Source organism: Sus scrofa, chromosome 15, assembly GCF_000003025.6.
Source record: "Sus scrofa isolate TJ Tabasco breed Duroc chromosome 15, Sscrofa11.1, whole genome shotgun sequence".
In the NCBI taxonomy this organism is placed as follows: Eukaryota; Metazoa; Chordata; class Mammalia; order Artiodactyla; family Suidae; genus Sus; species Sus scrofa.
This window is the reverse complement of record NC_010457.5, coordinates 94,901,846-94,919,476: the sequence shown is the minus strand read 5'-3', so window position 1 is coordinate 94,919,476 and position 17,631 is coordinate 94,901,846. Positions and strand designations below refer to the sequence as shown.

At 39.5% G+C, this 17,631-nt stretch overlaps 1 protein-coding gene across 3 annotated transcripts in view; it reads left to right on the top strand.

The window, feature by feature from the left end:
- The window catches only part of HIBCH (3-hydroxyisobutyryl-CoA hydrolase), a 145,619-nt gene that overhangs the window by 21,886 nt on the left and 106,102 nt on the right, over positions 1-17,631 (top strand). For all 3 annotated transcript variants that reach the window (XM_021076263.1, XM_021076264.1, XM_021076265.1), the window contains one exon: positions 12,313-12,393. In XM_021076263.1, coding sequence (XP_020931922.1) covers positions 12,313-12,393 — 81 coding nt within the window. The remainder of the gene's footprint in view (positions 1-12,312; positions 12,394-17,631) is intronic.

Genomic DNA, 17,631 nt, shown 5'->3' with positions numbered 1-17,631 from the left:
ACTTTCCTCTAGAGTTGTGCCTTTGCTCTTGTCAGTTTACAAATGGGCAGAGCCTTATGTATTGATTTTAACTTGTTCTGACTGTGAGCTATTTTTGCATATAGGCCTAACTTTATATTGATGTTTGGAAATTCAGTTAGAAATTCTAGAATTATATTCTCATTGACATGTATAAAGCGATGAATTTCAATTCCAGGAAATTTAGTTTCTTTAAAAATCATGAAGTGATTTTTATTTTTAAAGTGGGCACTCTGAAAAACATTTTTTAAGTGGTATTATTAAACATCATTTAATTTATATGGAATTATTGATTAGAATAAGATTAGAAAGAAATCGCAGAAGATTTCTGAGGTAAAGAGCTTTATTCCACAGGCCATATATTATACGCCTTTCCTTTTAGAATTGGTAAGAAATACTAAAAGACAATAGATAATTAGGAGTTCCCATTGTGGCACAGTGGAAACGAATCTGACTAGTGTCTGTGAGGATGTGGGTTCTATCCCTGGCCTCACTCGGTGGGTTGAGGATCCAGCATTGCTGTGAACTGTGGTGTAGTTCGTAGATGCGGCTCAGATCCCATGTTGCTGTGGCTGTGGTGTAGGCCAGCAGCTGTAGCTCTGATTAGTACCCTAGTCTGGGAACTTCTGTATGCCATGGGTGCTGCCCTGAAAAGCGCGCGTGCGCGCGCGCGCGCACACACACACACACAAAAGACAATAGATAATGATTTCAGGGCTTTTATCAGTGAAACCTCAGAATGACAAAACTGGATATCAAACTTTTTTTAAAAACGAGGAAAATAAGTATTTTTATTTTAATTTTTAATTTTTTATAATTATTACTTTTTCCATTATAGCTAGTTTATAGTGTTCTGTCAATTTTCTACTGTATAGCAAGGTGATCCAGTTACACATACATGCATACATTCTTTTTTGTCACATTGTCATGCTCCATCATAAGTGACTAGACATAGTTTGCAGTGCTATACAGCAGGAATCTCATTGCTTATCCATTCCAAAGGCAATACTTTGCATATGTTAACCCCAAATTCCCAATCTATTCTATTTCCTCCCCCTCGGGAACATATTTGATTGGAACATTTTGAAGGAAGCTTTATCAGAGTTGTGGAGTTAGTCTAAAAATCTATTAGTGAACCACAATTTTTATATAACTCTTTCCCATAAAAGAAGAAATCATGTGTTTAATTTGTATTTTAGTAGGTAGTTCTCATAGTACTTAAAGATAAGAAAAGCATATGAGCTTGCAGAATATGGAAGAGAGATTTGATAGTTTTGACATTGACTGAAATAGGAGTAAAGATATGAACTCTGGATAATAGGAAATTGCAATAGAAATGAAACCATTTGATAGTATTTATTATTGAGATATTTACTGAGCACGTGCTTAAGCCAGGCATTCCTATGCTATAGCAGTATCTTTGGGAAGTTATATTTCCATTGATATTAATAAATAAAGATATTACTATCTCATATATGTCCCTAGCCTCACCTTTTACCATTCTCCTTTAATCTTGTAAAACTACTAATTTCTTGATTTTATTGTTTCTTGCCTGTGTGCCTTTGGAGGTAACTCCTTCTCTACTCAGAATCGTTCTCTGTCATTTTCTAGGAAATCCTTACCTATTCATATTTGACTCTGATTTTTCTCTTCTGGGAAGCTGTATTTTAATTACACCTCTCTTGTTCCCATTCCCATAGCTCTCCAGCCTCAGAGCAGGCATAGTGCAAGGAGTGTATGTTGGTAGTCTGTCTTACTAGTCTGAACTCCAGGGCAGCTGTCTTCTATTGCTACCTTATAATTTACAGCACCTAAAACAGTATGCCTGGTAGATGCTCAACAAATGTTCCCTAGTGAAGTGAGTGTCAGGAGTGTTTTAACTAGATTAAATATATAGGATTCTGTAGGACTCTGTGTGTATGCGTACACACACCTGTGCATATATTTCTTTTTTGTTTTTTATTACTCAGTGAATTTTATTAAATTTATGGTTGTACAGTGATCATCACAACCCAATTTTATAGCATTTCCATCCCAAACCCTCAGCACATCCCCCCACCCCCCAGCCTGTCTCATTTGGAAACCGTAAGTTTTTCAAAGTCTGTGAGTCAGCATCTGTTCTGCAAAGAAGTTCATAGTGTCCTTTTTTTAGATTCCACATGTAAGTAATAGCATATAATGTTGACGTCTCATTGTCTGACTGACATCACTTGTCATGATAATTTCTAGGTCCATCCATGTTGTGCTGCAAATGCTGTTTGTTCTTTCCTTTTAATGGCTGAGTAATATTCCGTTGTGTATATGTACCACATCTTCTTGATCCACTCCTCTGTCGATGTTGTTTCCATGCCTTGGCTATTGTATATAGTGCTGCAATGCACATTGGAGTACATGTAACTTTTTTGGGTCATGATTTTCTCTGGATAGATGCCCAGGAGTGAGATTGCTGGATCAAGTGGTAATTCTATTTTTAGTTTTCTGAGGCATCTCCATACTGTTTTCCACAGTGGTTCCACCAATTTACATGTCCACTAACAGTGTAATAGGGTTCCCTTTTCTCCACGCCTTCTCCAGCACTTCTTGTTTGTAGACTTTTTGATGATGTCCATTCTGGCTGATGTAAGGTGGTATTTCATAGTGGTTTTGATTTGCATTTCTCTAATGATGAGTGATATTGAACATCTTTCTTATATTTTTGGCATCTGTATGTCTTCTTTGGAGAATTGTTTCTTTAGATCTGCCCATTTTTAAATTTTTTTTGTTTTTTTTAATTTATTTTATTTTATTTATTTATTTATTTATTTTTCCCTTTTTTTCTAATAATTTTTTTTATTTTCCCACTGTACAGCAAGGGGGTCAGGTTATCCTTACATGTAAACATTACAATTACATTTTTTCCCCCACCCTTTCTTCTGTTGCAACATGAGAATCTAGACATAGTTCTCAATGCTATTCAGCAGGATCTCCTTGTAAATCTATTTTAGGTTGTGTCTGATAAGCCCAAGCTCCCGATCCCTCCCACTCCCTCCCCCTCCCATCAGGCAGCCACAAGTCTCTTCTCCAAGTCCATGATTTTCTTTTCTGAAGAGATGTTCATTTGTGCTGGATATTAGATTCCAGTTATAAGTGATATCATATGGTATTTGTCTTTGTCTTTCTGGCTCATTTCACTCAGGATGAGATTTTCTAGTTCCATCCATGTTGCTGCAAATGGCATTATGTCATTCTTTTTTATGGCTGAGTAGTATTCCATTGTGTATATATAATACCACTTCCGAATCCAATCATCTGTCAGTGGACATTTGGGTTGTTTCCATGTCCTGGCTATTGTGAATAGGGCTGCAATGAACATGCGGGTGCATGTGTCTCTTTTAAGTAGAGTTTTGTCCGGATAGATGCCCAAGAGTGGGATTGCGGGGTCATATGGAAGTTCTATGTATAGATTTCTAAGGTATCTCCAAACGGTTCTCCATAGTGGCTGTACCAGTTTACATTCCCACCAACAGTGCAGGAGGGTTCCCTTTTCTCCACAGCCCCTCCAGCACTTGTTATTTGTGGACTTATTAATGATGGCCATTCTGACTGGTGTGAGGTGATATCTCATGGTAGTTTTGATTTGCATTTTCTAACAATCAGTGATGTTGAGCATTTTTTCATGTGTTTGTTGGCCATCTGTATATATCTTCCTTGGAGAAATGTCTATTCAGGTCTTTTGCCCATTTTTCCATTGCTTGATTGGTTTTTTTGCTATTGGGTTGTATAAGTTGTTTATATATTCTAGAGATTAAGCCCTTGTCAGTTGCATCATTTGAAACTATTTTCTCCCATTCTGTAAGTTGTCTTTTTGTTTTCTTTTTGGTTTCCTTTGCTGTGCAAAAGCTTTTCAGTTTGATGAGGTCCCATGGGTTTATTTTTGCTCTAATTTCTGTTGCTTTGGGCGACTAACCTGAGAAAATATTCATGATGTTGATGTCAGAGAGTGTTTTGCCTATGTTTTCTTCTAGGAGTTTGATGGTGTCCTGTCTTATGTTTAAGTCTTTCAGCCATTTGGAGTTTATTTTTGTGCATGGTGTGAGGGTGTGTTCTAGCTTCATGGCTTTGCATGCAGCTGTCCAGGTTTCCCAGCAATGCTTGCTGAATAGACTTTCTTTTTCCCATTTTATGTTCTTGCCTCCCTTGTCAAAGATTAATTGACCATAGGTGTCAGGGTTTATTTCCGGGTTCTCTCTTCTGTTCCATTGGTCTGTCTGTCTGTTTTGGTACGAATACCACACTGTTTTGATGACTGTGGCTTTGTAGTATTTCTTGAAGTCTGGGAGAGTTATGCCTCCTGCTTGGTTTTTGTTTCTCAGGATTGCTTTGGCGATTCTGGGTCTTTTGTGGTTCCATATAAATGTTTGGTTGTTTGTTCTGGTTCTGTGAAAAATGTCATGGGTAATTGGATAGGGATTGCATTGAATCTGTAGATTGCTTTGGGTAGGATGGCCATTTTCACAATATTGATTTTCCCAATCCAGGAACATGGAATATCTTTCCATTTCTTTATATCTTCTTTGATTTCTTTGATTAAAGTTTTATAGTTCTCGGCATATAGGTCCTTTACCTCCTTGGTCAGGTGTATTCCGAGGTATTTGATTTTGTGAGGTACAATTTTAAAAGGTATCGTATTTTTGTATTCCTTTTCTAATGTTTCATTGCTGGTATACAGAAATGCAACTGACTTCTGAATGTTAATCTTATATCCTGCCACTTTTCTGAATTTATTAATCAGTTCAAGGAGTTTTGGGGTTGAGTCCTTAGGGTTTTCTATGTATAGTATCATGTCATCTGCATACAGTGACAGTTTGATCTCTTCTCTTCCTATATGGATGCCTTTTATTTCTTTTGTTTGTCTAATTGCTGTGGCTAGGACTTCCAAAACTATGTTGAAGAGCAGTGGTGAGAGTGGGCATCCCTGTCTTGTTCCAGATTTGAGTGAGAAGGCTTTCAGTTTTTCCCCATTGAGGATTATATTTGCTGTGGGTTTATCCTAAATGGCTTTGATTATATTCAGGAATGTTCCCTCTATACCCACTTTGGCGAGGGTCTTGATCATGAATGGATGTTGGACTTTGTCAAATGCTTTTTCTGCGTCTATTGAGATGATCATATGAGTTTTGACCTTTTTTTTGTTAATGTGGTGTATGATGCTGATTGATTTGCGTATGTTGAACCATCCTTGTGAACCTGGGATGAACCCAGCCTGGTCATGGTGTATAATTTTTTTGGTATGTTGTTGGATTTGGTTGGCTAAGATTTTGTTGAGAATTTTTGCATCTATATTCATCAATGATATTGGCCGATAGTTTTCTTTTTTGGTGGTATCTCTGCCTGGTTTTGGAATGAGGGTGATGGTGGCCTCATAGAATGTCTTTGGGAGTCTTCCTTCTTCTTCAACGTTTTGAAAGAGTTTAAGGAGGATGGGCACCAATTCCTCTTTATATATTTGATAGAATTCACCTGTGAAGCCATCTGGTCCTGGACTTTTATTTGTAGGGAGTGATTTTATGACCTCTTCAATTTCATTTCTACTGATTGGTCTGTTCAGTTGGTCTGTTTCTACTTGATTCAGTTTTGGCAGGCTGTAAGATTCTAGAAAATTATCCATTTCTTCCAGATTGTCAAACTTGTTGCCATACAGTTGTTCATAGTATTCTCTTATGGTTTTTTGTATTTCTGCTGTATCCGTTGTGATTTCTCCTTTTTCATTTATAATTTTGGCGATTTGGGTTCTTTCTCTCCTCTTTTTAGTGAGTCTGGCCAGGGGTTTGTCAATTTTGTTGACCTTTTCAAAGAACCAGCTCTTGGTTTTATTAATTTTCTCTATTGTTTTTTGAGTCTCTACTTTATTGATTTCTTCTTTGATCTTTATAATTTCCTTCCTTCTGCTGACTTTAGGACTTTTTTGTTCTTCTTTTTCTAATTCATTTAGGTGGAGGGTTAAGTTGTCCATTTGGGATCTTTCTTCTTTTTTGAGAAAGGCCTGTATTGCTATAAATTTCCCTCTGAGCACTGCTTTCGCAGCATCCCATAGATTTTGAGAGGTTGTGTCTTCATTATCATTTGTTTCAAGGTAGTTTTTAATTTCCTTCTTGGTTTCCTCATTGACCCATTGGTTTTTTAGTAGCATGTTGTTTAGTCTCCATGGAGTAGGTTTTTTCTCTTTCCTTTTCCCATGGTTGATTTCTAATTTCATGGCATTGTGGTCAGAGAAGATACTTGAGATAATTTCTACGCTCCTAAATTTATTGAGATTCGCTTTGTGTCCCAATATGTGGTCGATTCTTGAGAATGTTCCATGAGCATTTGAGAAGAATGTGTATTCTGCTTTTTTTGGATGTAGTGTCCTGAAGATATCAATTAAGTCTAACTTTTCTATTGTTTCCTTTAGGATCTCTGTTGCTTTATTGGTTTTCTGTCTAGAGGATCTGTCCATTGATGTGAGGGGGGTATTTAGGTCTCCTACTATGATTGTATTCTCATCAATATCTCCCTTTATGTCTGTTAATATTTGTTGTATGTATCTTGGTGCTCCTATATTTTCGGCATATATGTTGACGATAGTAACATCCTCTCCTTGGATGGCTCCCTTAATCATTAAGTAGTGTCCTTCTTTGTCTTTCTTTATGTCTTTTGTTTTAAAGTCTATTTTGTCTGATATGAGCGTTGCGACTCCTGCTTTTCTGACATGTCTATTGGCGTGAAATATTTTTCCCCACCCTTTCACTTTCAATCTATATGTATCTTTTGTTCTAAGGTGAGTTTCTTGTAGGCAGCATATTGAAGGTTTTTGCCTTTTTATCCACTCAGCCACTCTGTGTCTTTTGATTGGGGCATTCAGTCCATTGACATTTAAGGTGATAATTGATAGATGATTATTTATTGCCATTTGAACCTCGAGTTCCAGTTGATTCTGTGGTTCTCCATTCTTCCTTTCTTTTTTTTTTTTTTGGTTGGATGGTCTCCTGTTATTATCTGCTTGAGTGTATTTTTTTTTTCATTTTTTGCAAATACAATATTTGCTTTTGGCTTGTGGTTGCCCTGTTTTTTAAGTATGCTAACCCCTTCCCATAATTGTGTGTTTTAGTCTGATGGTCTTGTAAGTTCAAACACTTCATTACTATATTAAAATTAAGAAGAGAAACATACAAACAAACAAAAAGGGTTATTTACTTCCTAACATCCCTTACCCACTTTTTATGGTTTTGATGACTTTTTAATTTTTTTCTTTTTAATTTTATTTTGTTTGAAGCATGTTTATGATTAAATCGTTATGCTGGCTTATTTGAGTGACTGCTCTCTGATTGCGGTTTCCTCAGTCCTAGTTCTTCCTCTTCTTCTTCTTTTTTTCTTTTCATTTTTCTTCCCTTTCCTTCCTTTCTTTTTGGTTTAGAGAAGCTCTTTCAATATTTCCTTTAACGTGGGTTTTGTGTTGCTGTATTCTTTAAGTTTTTGTTTGTTGGAAAACATTTTTATTTCCCCTTCTATTTTAAATGATATTCTTGCTGGATAGAGTATTCTAGGTTGCATGTTTTTTCCTTTTAGCACTTTAAATATCTCTTGCCATTCCCTCCAGGCCTGTAGTGTTTCTGTAGAGAAATCGGCTGATATTCTTATGGGGGTTCCCTTGTAGGTAACATTCTGTTTTTCTCTTGCTGCCTTTAGGATCCTCTCTTTATCACTAACTTTTGCCATTTTTATTATGATGTGTCTTGGTGTGGGTCTGTTTGGGTTCAGTTTGTTTGGGGCCCTCTGTGCTTCTTGTATCTTGAACCCAGTATCCTTGAGATTTGGGAAGTTTCCATCGATAATTTCTTCAAATATATTTTCCATCCCCTTATCTTTTTATACTCCTTCTGGAATTCCTATTATGTGTAGATTGGCCCGCTTTATATCATCCCATAGGTCTCTTATATTGCTTTCCAGTTTTTGATGTGGTTTTCTGTCTGTTGACCAGATTGAGTGATTTCCATTATTCTATCTTCCATATCACTGATTCGTTCTTCTGCATTATTCATTCTGGTTTTTACTGCCCCTAGTTCAGTTTGCATCTCTGCAAATGAATGTTCTAGTTTTTCTTGGTTCCTCCTTACATTTCCTAGTTCCTTTCTGAGGGTATCTGCATTACTGTTCATATCTTCTCTTAATTCCTTCAGTATTTTCACTATTTCTCTTTTGAACTCCAGGTCTGTCAGACTGCAGAGATCTGTTTCATTGTTGACTGTGTTAGGTGAGTTCTCCTGTTGGTTTGACTGGGGGTGGTTTCTCAGCTTCTTCATCTTGCTTGTTGTTTTCTTTCTCCTGAGGGAGTTGTACTCTCTGTGATCGGGCAGTGTTTGCCTTGTCACTGCCATGGAATATTTCCTGAGGGCTGGTGTTGTTGGTCAATCTTTTTTGAGGCAGTGTGGCTTTTCTGGAGTGTTGATGGGGCTAACAGTGTTTCTTTGAAGCAAAGGAGGGCTTCCTGAGGGCAGACAGGACTGGGAGGTCCACACCACGATGGTAGCAGATTTCACTTGGTCATGCAGAGCTTGCTCTGGTGTTTTTAGGCTGTGGGGTTCTTGCAGGGGGTTGGCAGTGTTGGGCAGCTGTTCCTCAGGAGTGCAGCACCCCCTGGGGGCTGGAGCAGCTATCTGGGTCACTGAGAACCTAAGAAGCTCTTCCCTAGGGCAGCCCAACTCAGAAGGATGGCCTGAGAATGTAGGCGAATCTTTTCACAGTCTGGCCAAGCTTGTTGCAGCTTTTCTGGGCTGCAGGGACTCCTCCAGGGGGCTGGTGGTGCTGAGCAGCTATTCCGTGGGAGTGGGGCACCCCTTGAGGGCTTGGGTGGCCAGCAGGGCCGCTGAAAACCCAAGAGGCTCCTCCCCAGGGCAGCCCGACTCAGAAAGACCGTCTGAGATCTTTTCCCAGCTCGACCAAGCTTGTTGCAGCTTTTCTGGGCTGCAGGGGTTCCTGCCTGGAGCTGGCAGTCCTATGCAGCTGGTCCACTAGGTCTCGGCACCCCCTGGGGGCTTGGGCGGGTAGCAGGGCCACTGGAAACCCAAGAGGCTCCTCCCCGGGGCAGCCCGACTCAGAAAAACCATCCGAGAATTAGGCAGATCTATTCACGGCCTGGCTAGGCTTGTTCTAGCTTTTCTGAGCTGCAGGCCTTTTCTTGGGGGCTGGTGGTGTTTGGTGCTGCTGTGCGGAAGTATAGCCCCTCCAAAGGGCAAGCAGGCCTGTGCAGGGACAGCCCCTGTGGTGGTAGGCTTCAGGCAATTGTTGAGGCCAGCCCTCCTGGATGGCAGGCAGCCCCAGGTTCGGCGAGAACGTAGGGGGTGGCGGGGGTTGGGGGAGGGGATGCACTCGGAAGCACAGCTTTCAGCTAGCTAGTGGACCTGTAAGCTTGCTGTGCCGTGGGGGGTATTCTATGGGGACCTACCTCTTCTTCTCCCCCCTCCCCAGCATGGGCGCAGACCAGGCTGTTCTCCCAGGTTCCCTCTGATGCGGCTTTCCACTTCCCTGCCCCTAGTGTATTGCTCCCTTCCTCTGCGACAGCTTTGTCTTCTAGTCTCCCAGGCAGTCTCTGCCCCATCAAATGGTTTCTAGACCTCCCAAGCAGTTTCCGCTCCGCCCCGCCCCACCAGCCCGATTTCGGGGACTAACGTCTGGGGCCGAGGTCTTGGTGCCCAGCCCCCACCCAGGCGTCCCCCGGCCCTTTCTCAGGGACTAACCTTCGGAGGCGAGGTCTCGGTGCCCAGCCCCCACCCAGGCATCCCCCGGGCCTTTCTCGGGGACTATCCTTCGGAGGCGAGGTCTTGGTGCCCAGCCCCCACCCAGGCGTCCCCCAGCCCTTTCTCGGGGACTAACCTTTGGAGGCGAGGTCTCGGTGCCCAGCCCCCACCCAGGCGTCTCAATTTTTGGTGACTGTGCCCGTAGTTCAGATGGTCCGTTGGGTTCTTGATCGGCTTTTCCGTACTCCAACTTACTGCTACAGTCTTCTCTGCATCTGGAGATTCCTCCAGTTTGTTTGATCTTTCCCCCGAGTAGGTGACTTTCCAGGGTGTGGGATCCCTTTTTCCTCCGCAGTTCCCTTTCGGGAGCACCCATCCCACTCGGATTCACCTTCTCTCACTCTCCTCTTTTCTCCCGTTCTGCCCAGTAATGTCACGAACTTCTTGCCGTTATTGGAGTTTAGGTTCCTCTGCCAGCGATTGGTTGCTGTTCTGTGCGAGTCATTTATTCTGTATATGTGCTTTTTTTCTTGTGTTTGTGGGAGAGGGCGAGCATGTCCCCCTACTCCTCCGCCGTCTTGTCCTCTCTCCTACTGTTTTTTGTTTTAGTATTGAACTGCAGAAGTTGTTTATAAATTTTGGAGATAAATCCCTTGTCAGTCGATTCATTTGCAAATATTTTCTCCCATTTTATGGGTTGTGTTTTTGGTTTATTTAGGGTTTCTTTTGCTGTGCAGAAACTTTTAAGTTTAATTAAGTCCCATTTGTTTATTTTTGTTTTTATTTTATTTTATTTTTTCAAATCCCACCCCAAGTAATTTTTGAAAACTATTCATTTGGGAAGGGATGAGTTTTTCCCCCCTGTAAATTTGCTATAACAGTCAGGGCCATTCCATTGAAGGTGCTTAAGGGATTTCTTTTTTTTTTTTTTGTCTTTTTTTTTTGGCATTTCTTGGGCTGCTCCCGCGGCATATGGAGGTTCCCAGGCTAGGGGTCTAATCGGAGCTGTAGCCACCAGCCTACGCCAGAGGCACAGCAACGCAGGATCCGAGCCGTGTCTGCCACCTACATCACAGCTCACAGCAACGCCGGATCGTTAACCCACTGAGCAAGGGCAGGAATCGAACTCGCCACCTCATGGTTCCTAGTTGGATTCGTTATCCACTGCGCCACGACGGGAACTCCTATTTTTGTTTTTATTGTTATTACTCTAGGAGGTGGATCTGAGAAGATACTGCTATGGTTTATGTTGGAGAGTGTTTGGCCTATGTTTTCCTCTAAGAGTTTTATAGTATCCAGTCTTATATCTTGGTCTTTAATCCATTTGGAGTTTATGTTTGTGTAGGGTGTTAGGAAGTGTTCTAATTTCATTCTTTTCCATGTGGCTGTCCAGTTTTCCCAGCACCACTTATTGAACGGGCTGTCTTTTCTCCATTGTATATTCTTGCCTCCTTTGTTGGCTGTAGGTGCATGGGTTTAATTCTGAGCTTTCTATCCTGTTCCACATCACATCAAAAGGAATAAAATATTTAGGAATAAACCTACCTAAAGAGACAAAAGACCTATACCCTAAAAACTATTAAGACGTTAATGAAAGAAATCAAGGATGACACAAACAGATGAAAAGACATACCATGCTCTTGGATTTGAAGAATCAGTATTACCAAAATGACTATACTACCCAAGGCAATCCACAGATGTAATGCAATCCCTATCAAATTCCCAAGGACATTTTTCACAGACTTTGAACAAAGTATTTTAAACTTTGGAAGCACAAAAGACCCAGAATAGCCAAAGACATCCTGAGAAAGAAAAATGGAGCTGGAGGAATCAGGCTCCCTGACTTCAGACTATACTACAAAGCTGCAGTCTTCAAAATGTATGGTACCCGCATATATTTCTTTGTATGTGTATAATGTACTTTGAATTAAGATGTGTATCCAGCCAGTGTTTGTTAAGGTTCTACAGAAAATAGTCAAAAGAAAATGCGTTTTGTAGCAATACATGATTTCTAATGTAAGGATAACACTTTGTGAGAGGTTTTGATTAAGAATTTTTGCCTTGATTTTTTTTTTTTGTTGTTGTTTGTTTGTTTGTTTTGCCATTTCTTGGGCCACTCCTGCAGTATATGGAGGTTCCCAGGCTAGGAGTTGAATCGGAGCTGTAGCCGCCAGCCTACACCACAGCCACAGCAATGCGGGATCCGAGCTGTGTCTGCAACGTACACCACAGCTGATGGCAATGCCAGATCCTTAACCCACTGAGCAAGGGCAGGGATCGATCCCGCAACCTAATGGTTCCTAGGCAGGTTCGTTAATCACTGAGCCACGATGGGAACTCCTGCCTTGAAGTTTTGACTGGACTCTGGATCTGGGGCTAACCATAATGTGTCTGTGGCATGGGCAACTTCAGAACCTTCTAGAACCTTCTGGTACGGATTGATAATCACAGTATTTTAAATTTATTCTATTTGGCTGTATTTACTGGAAAACACTTTTTGTGTGTGTGGATTTATGATCTTTTTTTTCTTTTTTTCTTGTAGTGATCTCAGAAAATACAAAGACAAACCCAAAGATGGTTCAAGATTTTTTCAGAGAGGAGTATATGCTGAACAATGCCATTGGTATGTGTGCTCTGCTGAGAGTTTTGAAAGTAGAATCAAGACATAAGCTGCACAACATGAGTTGTTAAAATGTAATCAACAGACACTCTTATTTAATTGTTTATATACTTTGTGTTAGGAATAAACTTGATTAAACTAGCATGACTTCTTAATTCCCAGACAATCCATACTTTATTATTAAATAGGCTATCCTTAACCACTATTGGCCATACAGTCAATATGGAAACATGAACTCTGATCATATGGCTAGCTTTCTTGGAAAACAAAAAAAACTGAGTCCCAGTTTTCACTATAAAATGAAGTATCATTTCCTAATTCTTGAGGAACCCTGGGATGAAATTTCTTTTTTTTTCTTTTTTCTTTCTTTCTTTTTTTTTTAAATCTTTTTAGGGCTGCACCCATGGTGTATGGAAGTTCCCAGGCTAGGGTCAAATGAGAGCTGTAGTTGCCGGCCTACACCACAGGTACAGCAGCTTGGGATCTGCACTGCCTCTGTGACCTACACCATAGCTTATGCAAGGCCGGATCCTTAACCCACTGAGTGAGGCCAGGGATCGAACCCAAGTCCTTATGGATACTAGTCAGGTTTGTTACCGCTGAGCCATGACAGGAACTGAAATTTCTTTATAGTCAGTGTTCGAGATTTCATTGTAAGTGAAACAGTAGTTACATTTAGCAAGCATGTGTTTCAAGTGTTAAATTACAGGGAATAATATAATAAATACTTGTGTACTCAGCTCAGAATAAATAGACATCTATATTTTATTTTTGTTTGATGTTTTAAAATTTATTTATATTTCATTTTATTTTAAAATATTTTTTCCACTGTAGTTGGCTTATAGTGTTCTGTCAATTTTTCTATGTATAGCAAAGTGACCCAGTCATACATATATATGTACATATATATATATATATATATTCTTTTTCTCACATTATCCTCCCTCATCTCCATCATAAGTGACTAGATACAGTTCCCAGTGCCATTGCTTATTCATTCCAAATGCAGTAGTTTGCATCTATTAACCCCATATTCCCAGTCTGTCCTTATCCCAGCTCCTCCGCCTTGGCAACCACAAGTCTGTTCTCCAAGTCCATGAATTTCTTTTCTGTGGGAAGGTTTATTTGTGCTGTACATTAGATTCAGATATAAGTGATACCATATGGTATTTGTCTTTCTCTTTCTGACCTACTTCACTCAGAATGAGAGTCTCTAGTTCCATTCATGTTGCTGCAAATGGCATTACTTTGTTATTTTTTATGGCTGAGTAGTATTTCATTGTGTATATATACCACATCTTCTTAATCCATTCATCTGTTGATAGACATTTAGGTTGTTTCCATGTCTTGGCTATTGTGAATAGTGCTGCAGTGAACATACGGGTGCATGCGTCTTTTTCAAGGAAAGTTTTGTCCAAATCTATGCCCAAGAGTGGGATTGCTGGGTCATGTGGTAGTTCTATATTTAGTTTTGTTAGCTATCTCCATACTGTTTTCCATAATTTTGTTAGCTATCTCCACACTGTTTTCCATAGTGGTTGTACATTCCCACCAACAGTGTGGGAGAGTACCCTTTTTTCCAACCCTCTCCAGCATTTGTTATTTGTTGACTTACTAATGATAACCATTCTGACTGGTGTGAGGTGGTACCTCATAGTAGTTTTGATTTACATTCCTCTAATAATCAATGATGTTGAGCATTTTTTCATATGCTTGTTGGCCATCTGTATGTCTTCTTTGGAGAAATGTCTGTTCGGTCTTTTGCCCACTTTTCAATTGGGTTGTTGGGTTTTTTTACTGTTGAGTTGTATACGTTGTTCGTACATTTTAGAGATTAAGCTTTTGTCAGTTGCATCTTTTGAAACTATGTTCTCCCATTCTGTAGGTTTTCTTTTATATTTTATATGGTTTCCTTTTTGTGCAAAAGCTTGTCAGTTTGGTTAAGACTCATTGGTTAATTTTTGCTTTTACTTCTCTTGCCCTGGAGACTTACCTAAGAAAACATTTGTAAGGTCAGAGAGTGTTTTGCCTGTGTTCTCTTCTAGGAGTATGACAGTGTCTTGTCTTACGTTTAAGTCTCTAAGCCGTTTTGAGTTTATTTTTGTGCATGGTGTGAGTGTGATTGATTTACATGCAGCTGTCCAGTTTTCCCAGCAGAAATTACTGAAAAGACTATCTTTTTCCCATTTTATATTCTTTTTTTTTTTTTTTGTCTTTTGTCTTTTGTTGTTGTTGTTGTTGCTATTTCTTGGGCCGCTCCCGCGGCATATGGAGGTTCCCAGGCTAGGGGTTGAATTGGAGCTGTAGCCACCGGCCTACGCCAGAGCCACAGCAACGCGGGATCCGAGCCGCGTCTGCAACCTACACCACAGCTCATGGCAACGCCGGATCGTTAACCCACTGAGCAAGGGCAGGGACCGAACCCGCAACCTCATGGTTCCTAGTCGGATTCGTTAACCACTGCGCCACGACGGGAACTCCCATTTTATATTCTTGCCCCCTTTGTCGAAGATTAATTGACTGTAGGTGTCTGGGTTTATTTCTAGGTTCTCTATTGTATTCCATTGTTCTGTATGTCTGTTTTGGTACCAGTACCACACTGTCTTGATGACTGTGGCTTTGTCGTGTTGTCCGAAGTCTGGGAGAGTTATGCCTCCTGCTTGGTTTTTGTTCTTCAGTATTGCTTTGGCAATTCTGGGTCTTATATGGTTCCATATAAATTTTTGGATTGTTTGTTATAGTTCTGTGAAAAATGTCATGGGTAATTTGACAGGGATTGCATCGAATCTGTAGATTGCTTTGGGTAGTATGGCCATTTTTGCAATATTAATTTTTCCATCCCAGGAACATGGAATATATTTCCATTTCTTTGAATCCTCTTTAATTTCCTTGATTAATATTTTATAGTTCTCAGCATGTAAGTATTTCACCTTCTTGGTCAGGTTTATTCCCAGGTATTTAATTTTTTTGGTTGTGATTTTATTTCATTTTTTTTCCTTTTTTTGTCTTTCTAGGGCTACACCCACGGCATATGGAGGTTCCCAGGCTAGGGGTTGAATTGCAGCTGTAGCTGTCGGCCTATGCTACAGCCACAGCAATGTGGGATCTGAGCCACGTATGCAACCTACATCACAGCTCATGACAATACTGGGTCCTTAACCCACTGAGTGAGGCTGGGGATTGAACCTGCATCCTCATGGATACTAGTTGGATTCCTTAACCAGTAAGCCATGTTGGGAACTCCAGGCACGACAGGAACTCCTTGGTTGTGGTTTTAAAAGGTATTGTATTTCATATTCCATTTCTAATATTTCATTGTTAGTATACAGAAATGCAACTGACTTCTCAATATTAATCCTGTATCCTGCTACATTGCTGAATTCGTTGATTAGTTGGAGTAATTTTTGTGTTGAGTCCTTAGGGTTTTCTATATATAGTATCACGTCATCTGCATCCAGTGACAATTTTACCTCTTCTCTTCCAATTTGGATAAATTTTATTTCTTTTATTTGTTTGATTGCTGTGGCTAGGGCTTCCAGTACTGTGTTGAATAAAAGTGGTGAGAGTGGGCATCCTTGTCTTGTTCCTGATTTTAGTGGGAAGTCTTTCATCTTTTTCCATTGAGTATTATATTTGCTGTGGGTTTGTTATAAATGGTTTTTATTATGTTAAGGTATGATCCCTCTATACTCACTTTGGTAAGAGTTTTTATCATGAATGGATGTTGGACTTTGTCAAATATTTTTTCTGCATCTATCGAGATGATCATGTGGTTTTTGACTTTTCTTTGTTGATGTGGAGTATGACATTGATTGATTTGGCATATTTTGAACCATCCTTTAAACCTGAAATGAATCCCACTTAGTCATGGTGTATATTTTTTATATGTTGTTGGATTCAGTTGGCTAAAATTTTGTTGAGAATTTTTGTGTCTATATTCATCAAATATATTGGCTTATAATTTTCTTTTTTGGTAGTATCTTTGGTTTTGGTATTAGGGTGATGGTGGCATCATAGAATGTCTTTGGGAATGTTCCTTCTTCAGTCTTTTGAAAAAGTTTAAGGAGGATGGGTATAAGTTCTTCTTTGTATATTTGGTGGAATTCAACCTGTGAAGCCATCTGGTCCTGTTTGTGGGGGAGTTTTTTTTTACATGCTCATTTTCTTTTCTAGTTATCAGTGTGTTCAATTGATCTATTTCTTCTTGATTCAGTTTTGGTGTGCTATCTCTAGAAAGTTGTTCACTTTTTCTAGGTTGTCAAATTTGTTGGCGTATAATTGTTCATAGTATTCTATGGTTGTTTGTATTTCTGCAGTATCCTTTGGGATTTCTCCTTTTTCATTTCTTATTTTGTTTATTTGGGTTTTTTCTTTACTCTTCTTGGCAAGTCTGGCCAAAGATTTGTCAATTTTGTTGACCCTTTCAAAGAACCAGCTCTTAGTTTTATTGATTTTTTTTTCCTATTGTTTTTTGAATCTCTGTTTTATTGATTTCCTCTCTGCTCTTCATAATTTCCTTCCTTCTGCTGACTGGGTTTTGTTTGTTCTTTTCCTAATTCTTTTAGGTGGTGGGTTAAGTTGTCAATTTGAGATTTTTCTTCTTTTTTGAGGAAGGCCTGTTTCACTATGAACTTCTCTCTAAACACTGCTTTTGTGGCATCCCGTGGATTTTGAATGATTGTGTTTTCATTATCATTTGTCTTGAGATATTTTTTAATTTCCCTTTTGATTTCCTCATTGACCCATTGGTTTTTTAGTAGCATGTTGTTTAGTCTCCATGTAATTAGTTTTTTCTCATTTCTTTTCCTGTGGTTGATTTCTGGTTTCATGGCATTGTGGTCAGAGAAGATACTTGAAATAATTTCTATAATCTTAAATTTGTGGAGGTTAGTTTTGTGCTCCAGTATGTGGTAAATCCTTGGGAATGTTCCATGTGCACTTGAGAAGACTGTGTATTCTGATTTTTTTGGATGTAATGTCCTGAAAATGTCAATTAAGTCTAATTTTTCTATTGTGTCATTTAGGATCTCTGTTGCCTAATTGATTTTCTGTCTAGAGGGTCTGTCCATCAATGTGAGTGGGATGTTAAAGTCTTCTACTATCATGGTATTCCTATCAATTTCTCCTTTTATGTCTGTTAATACTTATTATATGTATCTGGGTGCTCCTATATTAGGGGCATTGACGACTATAATATCCTCTTCTTGAATCGATCCTTTTATGATTAAATAGTTTCCTTTT